This window comes from Acipenser ruthenus, chromosome 19 (assembly GCF_902713425.1).
Source record: "Acipenser ruthenus chromosome 19, fAciRut3.2 maternal haplotype, whole genome shotgun sequence".
Classification (NCBI taxonomy): domain Eukaryota; kingdom Metazoa; phylum Chordata; class Actinopteri; order Acipenseriformes; family Acipenseridae; genus Acipenser; species Acipenser ruthenus.
Window position 1 is genome coordinate 31,821,488 of NC_081207.1, and position 8,943 is coordinate 31,830,430.

Sequence of the window (8,943 nt, forward strand, 5' to 3'; positions counted from 1 at the left end):
TAGGGCTGGGCAATCCGTTTTTAAAGGGCTGATCCAGATGGAGCCAGTAGATTTCGGTGGGCTGGTTAATCTGTCTGTCTTTTACAGGAAACACCAAGAGGTGAGGCACCGTCTCAAGAGCTGGTTGAACAAGATCTGTAGACGGGACAATTCCTACAGGTACTTTTAAAATAGAAAATGTATTCCAAGGATGGGATGGAGTTAATACTGTACCTTTACTATAGTTATTTGTACCGGCAGTATGTTTAATTTAGGGGTACACAGATAATCGGTTGCCTATCGATAATGTACACCAATATTCATGCTTGAAATTTCTTCCAGCACAGAATTTAATGTTTGGTTTGCTTACTAATGACGCAAGAACACTGAGACAGTCATTTTCCTTGCAGTGTAACATGCAATCAAGCTGCAGTAAAGAGCTGTGTTTGGATTTTTTTTAAATATCTGACGACAACAATAGGATAGCCGAGTTGTGTGCAGCAGAACATACCTGATGCTACATTAAATCCGACGATGAACTGGGAGCAGAATATTATTCTGATGCTTTAAGTTATTATTATTATTATTATTATTAATTATATGTACTTATAAATTACCTTTTGTAATTTTTGCTTATCTTGCTTAATCTGCATTGGTTGTGGGTATATTCAAACAATCACCTTAACATATGCACACGTTTTCCAAATAACTTTGATTGCATGTGTTAAATGCAATCAGTTCTAGATGTTTGATCAACGATTGCTTGGTTAAATTGATTGCTTGCTTGGTTAAATATAGTTCCCAGAGGCTCCCAGCTGTTCTGGTTTTAAAAGCGTATTCTTTGTTCAACCCAGGAAAGGCATTCTTGCAACTACTACTTTAAAAATGTCATTTCTAATGTTTAATTGCTGTTGAAGGATCCGAGATGCAAGCTAGTGTACCAGAGAGCAGCCCGTTTATTAGCATTCACACTTCAAGTTGGAAAGCGAAGCTCACTGTACCGTGAAAGACACATCTGAAGGGATTATATAATGACGCTTGCTCTCAGTACAGCATCAGAGAAACCTCTTCCTAGTCTTAAAGGAAGTGCATGAGGAACTGAAACAGGGTTTGCCTTAGCGGGCTGTGTTTCCAGCAACTTGCTATACACTGAATAAATCAGCCAAACCAGAGCCTCGGCTCCAATTCCAGAGTACCCCAAAGAATCAGGTTTCCAACTGACAGTCTCAACCAGGTGCTTAACAGGCATTTTGTTTAATCTGTATAATTTTCTAGTGTTCTAATAACTAAGCGCTTACAGCTGAAAATAGAAATAGTGTATCTAAATACAGTAGTAGACAGCAATTTAAATAAACAAAACAACAATTAATGACACAAAAATAAATAAATAAAAACCTATATAGGCTAATATACAAATAATAAGAAGAAAAATACGACCTTAAAACCTGGTCTATTGGAAGCGTACAAGGACTGGATTTAAGGACCACCAACAGATAGGGACCTACCTGTTCCTGAAAGTCCCCTGGCGAGCTACCCTCCTCTGGCCAGGAGTCGCTGGAACCCGAATCGTCCTGCGTGCAACCGGGATCCTGCGTGCAACCGGGATCCTGCGGGCCGAAGGTGGCCTCGAACTGGGGCAGCAGGTCTTCCTCCAAGAGGCCGACCGTGTCCAGCTCTGGAAAGGCCTCGCTGTGACTCTGCACCTGCTGAAGCAAGTGCTCCTCCAGCATGGGAAAGCCGTTGCTGCTGGCTAGAGGGTTCTCCGCAGGGGGGATAGCGTGCCCCAGAGTGTCGGAGGACCTACTGACCACAGCCGGGTAGCAGCTCATGTCTTCCGTAGACATCGGAGATCCATTGAAGCTTCCCAGCCCCGAATGCATAGTTTGGAAAGCATTCTCGCAGCTGGGGTTTATAGCCTGCGGGTACCGACTCGGCTGCAGCGACGCTCCCCCGTTGGTCCCTGCCATCAGTGGAAAGGCTCCGTTCCCTCCAGGGAAGTCGGACACACCAAGGGAGTGACCACTGCCGGGGGTGGAAGACAGCAGCGTGCCTCCGTTTGAGGTGCCAGAAAAGGAATACTGAGAAGGTGGGAACAGAGAGCTGGCATTCACTGAGCAAGCAGGCAAGTTCAAGGTGGAGGGTGATGACTGTCCCGGGAAAGACAGGGACACACTCGCCGCAGGGTTGGAGAAGTGGTGCGCAGAAACTGCCGGGCTGGCCTGACACGGAGCTGGGTGGCTCGACAGCCTATCTGGCTGGTGGACGTTGGCCACGGGTGAGGAGCTGTGAACTTCCAGAAAGGAGTTAGACTGGTTCACAGCCTCCTGGCCACCAGGGTTAAACGGGCCGACGTTTTTGTTGAGCGGCGGTTGTTGTTGTTGCCGCTGTAGCGTGTGAGGAGGGCGGTGCTGCTGCTGCTGTCGGGGGAGGGTCTGAAATAAGGAAAAGTCATGATGTGCTGCAAAGCTTTTGCTGTGTTGCTGCTGCTGTTGCTGTGGTTGCAAAGACTGGAGGTTCCCGTGGTGCTGGTGAAACTGAGCTCCGTTCTGGTTCCCCCACATCGGGCTTCCGTCCGCCACATCTGGGAACAACCCGTTCGACTGGCTTGGCTGGTGCACCGGGGAAGCAGTGTACTGGGAGTGCCGGGGCAGCACATTGTTGTTGCTTTCGTTGGGGATGGAGAAGGGCTGTCCCCCTTGCTGCCGGTGGTGGTGGTGGTGGTGGTGACCCTTCAAGGGCTCAAACTGACTCATCTGCTGCTCAAAGCAGAGGCCAGGCTGGGAGGGGGAGTTCCCCGGCTGCTTCACCTGGCCAAGAGGCTCCACCTGCAGAGGCTCAAACTCGGCACCCAGGCCCAGCTCATCCACCAGAGAGACCGGGTCAGTCTGTGCAAAGCTGTCGTCCGTCAGCCCATCCAATCCCCCTCCGAAGAGATTAGCATCATCGAAAAAGTCCATCATGGGATCAGTAATCCTGCCGCTTCAGGGCTCAGCACAGCTTCTCCCGAGGTTACAAGCAACACGTTTCTCAAGACCGAATCACCAGCAAATCCAGGACAGCTCCATTCATACAGACAATCAAAGCAATGGCATGCAGTATCTCATCATGACCCTGAGGGTGGGGAGAAAAATAGGGTTACTCCTTAATAGTGAAGTGTAAAGCCTAGATTGATCATTCTAGAAAAGGAAAAAAAAGTCCTGCTGTTGTACAGTTATACATATGAGTACTTTTACTTTTTTTTTTCAATCTGTTCTCATTTCTTATTAGCACTAGCAAAATGTTATCACTGGTATCTTTCTTCTTTTTCGGGGGCTGGATACCAGGAAGGTTTTTTTTTATTTTATTTTTGCATTGTACTATATGATTAATGTGAAAAAATAGAACACAAAATAAAATTAAAAAATGTAAAATGTCTTCACCATGAAAAAGGGGTTATAAGGTTGATGAAGATTTACCCTGAATGCAATGATACACCAGATACTATTCTCAACAAAAAATAAAAGCACTTTAGGAAAGGAAGTCTTTTCTCAGCTGTGGTCTCCCTCGAGCTGCCTTGCACACACGGATGAACCCATTCTCAGGTCACTGCCAGTAAACTCACTAAACAATTCACCACGTCTTTGCTAAATGATTGTGCGTGAGATTATGGTCACCAGGCGAGGCAGCTCCAGGAAGTGATGTCAGTCTTTGTGTCTCACAGAGCAAGGCAGCAGCTTCCTGCATGTCTCTTTACTGCAGACTGCACATCACAGGCCATTTCCCTATTTACAGACCATCGTCGTGAACTGAACTTTACTTACCACCTGAGTCATACAGCAACATGGTTTCTGAAAGCGCTCTAAAAGACCATCCAGTTTAATGTACAATAATCTACACATATATATATATATATTTTTTTAGGATCTACAGTCATGGCAAGAATGTGGAAGTCGAAGATTAATGGACAGCATAATGCAATCTTGCCAGAAACTGAACAAGACATTGGAACACTATCTGAGAGTCAGCTCAGTGAACAGAAGTTACTGACAGTAAACTCACATAACAGGGTGCCAGACCTTTAACAGTGAAGATAGGAGAGTTTATACAATTCCTACGCTCTGCAGACTGGGGCACACAACTGTACTGCCGAACATATCCACTTGGCATTTGCACCCGACAAAATAAAATATATAGGCCTATTACATCCAATAGCCCTTGTTTTAATTGCAATGTTAGGTTTAGCATTACAGAGGGTATTAAAATGTACGCATCTGTCCATACACCAAAGGTGGGTTGGTCAGGTGCTGCATGGCATGGTCCTGTTGTAAGTGTACCTGATGGGCACTGGCATTTGTGTGCCTTGCCATGTTGAGATCTGTTACTAAAATAACCCTGATTCGTTTAGATATGTTCAACTTCTCTTTTTTGTAGGCAGTTTGTAATTTCTGGTAGGTTTGTGCTTGCATGTACAGCACTTGCAGATCTAGCGGAACAGAAGCTAACAGAAGTACTTTCCAAGGTTCCGTAGGGACCGCGGCTGGAAAGGTCTTGAGGGTTCCGAGGCACAGGTTCCCAACATCCCCACGGAGGCGACACAACGTGTCACTTTGGATGGAAAATGTTTTAAATCAGAACCTGATCTACACAAAATCAAATACTCTTAGCATGCATTCTTGAAATAAATAACGCCTGCCCAAGCTGTTTTTTTTTTTTTTTCTCTCTTGCTGGTTTTTGGCAGTGCACGGTTGACTAACAGCTGTAACTAGAAGAGCACTAGGACCCAGGGGAGCTGTGAAAAGGTGGGAAGTGGCTTCCTTCCCAGTTCTTGGCCTCAGGCCAGAAAATAAACATGTTGTTTACCTTCAATCTCTCATTTTGTTTTCTCTGTTAAAAGTACAGCACGTAGACAGCCATTAGCATTAAATTCAAATGTCTTTGTGAAATGAAAAGTTAAAACAAATAAAATTGAAATAACTGACTTTCTGGAAACGCTTCCTCTACTACAATAATTAAAAAAACAAATAAATACATAATAACAACAACATATTTGTCAACCTGTTGCATAATGTTTGTGATTAGCATGCAATATAAAATAGTTAAGTGTGTGGTCCAGAGGTTAAAGAAAAGGGCTTGTAACCAGGAGGTCCCCGGTTCAAATCCCACCTCTGCCACTGACTCATTGTGTGACCCTGAGCAAGTCACTTAACCTCCTTGTGCTCTGTCTTTCGGGTGAGACATAATTGTACGTGACTCTGCAGCTGATGCATAGTTCACACACCCTAGTCTCTGTAAGTCGCCTTGGATAAAGGCATCTGCCAAATAAACAAATAATAATAATAAATACAAGAAAACTAAATGGTAACAAACTGCTGTTAATGACCAAAAACTTGCATCAAACTGCCCACAGGATACTGGAATTACAACCGTGAGCAGTAGGTGCTCTGAACTTCATGTGTGTCAGTTCATTTTATTTTCTGTCCCGAGTTTGACATACAGTCGGAACTTGAACATTACTGAGCAACTTAACAGGAAGACTATCCTAGCGTAACTAATTGGTAGTTAAGCGACCCCTGTAGTCTGGCTTGCCTGTAAGCTGCCCAGAGCTGTGTTGTCCTCCGACACTGTAGCTCTGGGTGGCTGCATGGTGGGTCTGCAGTGTGAAAAAAAGCATTCAGCTGACGGCACACGCTTCGGAGGACAGCGTGTGCTCGTCTTCACCGCTCCCGAGTCAGTGCAGGGGTGGTAGCGGTGAGCTGAGCTAAACAAAAAAAATTGGACACTATTAAATTGGGGAGAAAACACAAAAAATCTAATTGGTGACTACTAAATTAAAAAAAAAAAAAAAAAAAAAGGTATGGTTTTCAAACTATTTTTTATATGTTCCGATTCTAAGCTTTGGCAATCTGGTCCCCCTTCTGTAACTACGAGCTCAGCTACAGTGGAAGAGTAGCGAAGCTCAGGTCTTAAACACAAAATGAGCAGGGCTGGTATCACACACCCTGACTGGCACTAATCTTGGACTACCTTTCCCAATTTAAAAAGCGGCAAAACAAGACCACTGCTAAATCAGGCTCTGTGAAACCAACCACACGTCTTCTAAAACTAGTAACGGCAATCATGTGTACGGTGTCCATTTTAGAACACCCTTACTGGAGTCAAGTATTAGGCACCCCCCACTCAAGTCTCACGCATCAATAAATTCCTCTATCACCCCTCCTTGAGTCAAGCGTCAGACATCAGACTTCACCCCTCCTCGAGTCAATCGTCAGACATCAGACTTCACCCCTCCTCGAGTCAGACATCAGACCTCACCCCTCCTCGAGTCAATCGTCAGACATCAGACTTCACCCCTCCTCGAGTCAGACATCAGACCTCACCCCTCCTCGAGTCAGACATCAGACCTCACCCCTCCTCGAGTCAATCGTCAGACATCAGACTTCACCCCTCCTCGAGTTAATCGTCAGACATCAGACTTCACCCCTCCTCGAGTCAATCGTCAGACATCAGACTTCACCCCTCCTCGAGTCAATCGTCAGACATCAGACTTCACCCCTCCTCGAGTCAGACATCAGACCTCACCCCTCCTCAAGTCAATCGTCAGACATCAGACTTCACCCCTCCTCGAGTCAGACATCAGACCTCACCCCTCCTCGAGTCAATCGTCAGACATCAGACTTCACCCCTCCTCGAGTCAATCGTCAGACATCAGACTTCACCCCTCCTCGAGTCAGACATCAGACCTCACCCCTCCTCGAGTCAAGCGTCAGACATCAGACTTCACATAACAAAATTCAATAAAAAAAAATACATCTAAACTATTTTTTTTTTAAAAAACAACAAAAAAACAAGTTTATATCAGACTAATAGGAAACCTGGGATTACCGTGCTGATGTGTTGGGAGCTTTTCACAAATCTGATAATGACAAGCAGGGATGAAAATAAGACTCCCATTACATAGCGGTTTGATCCATTCCTGGTTTTCCTACAAGTTTAATTAGACACAACTGAGCTGTTACCTATACAGCGTGGCTAATCATATTAAAACCTGGAATGGGTGAAACTGCTGTGGAATAGGAGTCTTATTTCCATCCCCGATAAGCCAATGTTACATTCAACAGTAAAACAACAAACAAACAAACAAACAAACACACACACACATACACACACACACACACACCACAATTCAAAAATCCCTGGAACATCACAATGGCATAAAGTGTTATTATATGGTTAGCATAAGGGGTGGTCTCCCCAATAATAAAAACATTCATTGCCGGAACACCACCCAAACTGAGCTTGTATCTTATTTAGTGACAAAACAAAAAAACATCGCAACTTCAACACTGGGATAGGTGGATGGTATCAGGCATTGGCTGGTCTGCGTTCTTAGGCTACACTCTGTCCATAAAGATCAATAAGTCAAGCTCCAGCCACTTATCTATTGTCTAAGCAGGTGCACACAACGCCCACATGCCTATCTGTGTGTGTTTTACATGCACTACGTTGGAAATTCATCCCTACACTGAACTGTATGTATGATTAATCTTGCTACCTCCTTTCGGAAGGCCAAAACGAAAGTTTAACAATCGCTCCCAGTTCTATTATTGTCTTCCAGCTCAATAAAGGCTTTAAATATTAAAAAATAAACCCCCAACACCAACAAAAATAAAAACACTGACCTTGTCATCCTGTGTGTGTGTGTGTAGGTGTCTCTTCCTATTGTTATCCTCAAATTGTTCTTTGACAAATCCCGTTTGCAAATACAAATCTAGAGCCGCCGGGGTCACCTCAATACTAGCTTCTGAATTGAAATCACGCAGCTGCTGGATGCATGCTGTAAGGCTGTACCCCGGATTAATTTGTTTCTGCTATCAAAGAATGGCACACGTGTTTCTACAGCGCTATACTTTTTTTTTTCCTAAACCCAACCCCAAAACCCTTCCCTGGTCTGCTGACGCTACACAAGAGGAAAACGGCAGAGGGAGTTCTCCCTGGGGCAAAGCAGGAGGGAAAGGGGTCAGGCACAGACTAGCTGGTGGAACCCCCCCACTCCCTCACTCCCTCCTCCTCCTCCCTCCCTCCCTCACCCATACAACGCAGTGTGCCGCGTAGGGAACCTCCTACATTTCCAACAGGTCTAACCTTCCTTTTTTTGTGTGTTCTGGCAACTATGTGCAATACTTCGCCATTACGCTCTTCTACTTTGCTGTATGCATATATAACAATAAATATAGCTGACTTCTTCTTCTCCGACACTACGCTGCTGGACAGGGCGGGTGTGCTGATTGATGGTGGGAGACAGTTCAGCATATTATTTCGCAGTTTCATCACTATGGGATTTCCAGTACTACACGCTCCTTTCACCAACACAGTGCCCAGGGTTCCTTGTTCCTATATGACAGCTCGCTCTCTCCCACACACAGCACAGCAGCTTCACAATATGTTTTTTTAAATGTAAATCGTACCGACTTACCTGTGAAAACGGGCTTCCCCCCCAAGCAGAGATTAAAAAGGAATAATTTCCAAAGAACAGCTATTTGCGAAGTTTTTTTGGTTCCACCAGTGCTGGCTACCTCAGCGGTTCCACCGCCGCTAGCGTGATGATGACACATAATATTTGCATATTAGTTATTTGCCTTCTGATTGGACAGTCGGCAGGATCTTGATTTTGGGGCACGACAAGTCGCAATTCGGGGCTCTTTCGGCAGGGACTGTGATCCAATCGCCCCCGAAGCCTGGAAGCCGCGGCTCAGTCGATGAATTAGAGACGGGCTCACAGGGATAAAGCCAAAAATGCCATTACGGAGCACATGTAAGATGGCCGCGCCGAGGCTAAAGCCAATCCGCGGAGGTTTTACTTTGGTTGCTCCGAGGCATTAGTCTCCCGGATACTGATGCGAGGCTGTCGGGAAAGCAACGCGGAGGTCCCGTTGTGGGTGTGCAGCGCCCTCTTGTAGTTCAAAACTGCACGAACATTATGCTGCA

The 8,943-nt window shown here is 45.3% G+C and overlaps 1 protein-coding gene across 8 annotated transcripts in view; it reads right to left on the reverse strand.

The window, feature by feature from the left end:
• The window catches only part of LOC117424501 (chromodomain-helicase-DNA-binding protein 9), a 67,243-nt gene extending 58,300 nt beyond the window's left edge, over positions 1 to 8,943 (reverse strand). For 4 of the 8 annotated variants that reach the window (XM_058992882.1, XM_058992881.1, XM_058992878.1 and 1 more), the window contains exons 1-2: positions 8,432 to 8,942; positions 1,485 to 3,090 (exon numbers count right to left, since the gene is read on the reverse strand). In XM_058992882.1, coding sequence (XP_058848865.1) covers positions 1,485 to 2,939 — 1,455 coding nt within the window. In that variant the 5' untranslated portion in view covers positions 2,940 to 3,090; positions 8,432 to 8,942. Of the gene's footprint in view, positions 1 to 1,484; positions 3,091 to 7,637; positions 7,961 to 8,431 lie in introns of those variants that run through there. The other 4 variants (XM_058992880.1, XM_058992879.1, XM_058992877.1 and 1 more) reach the window with 3 other exon arrangements.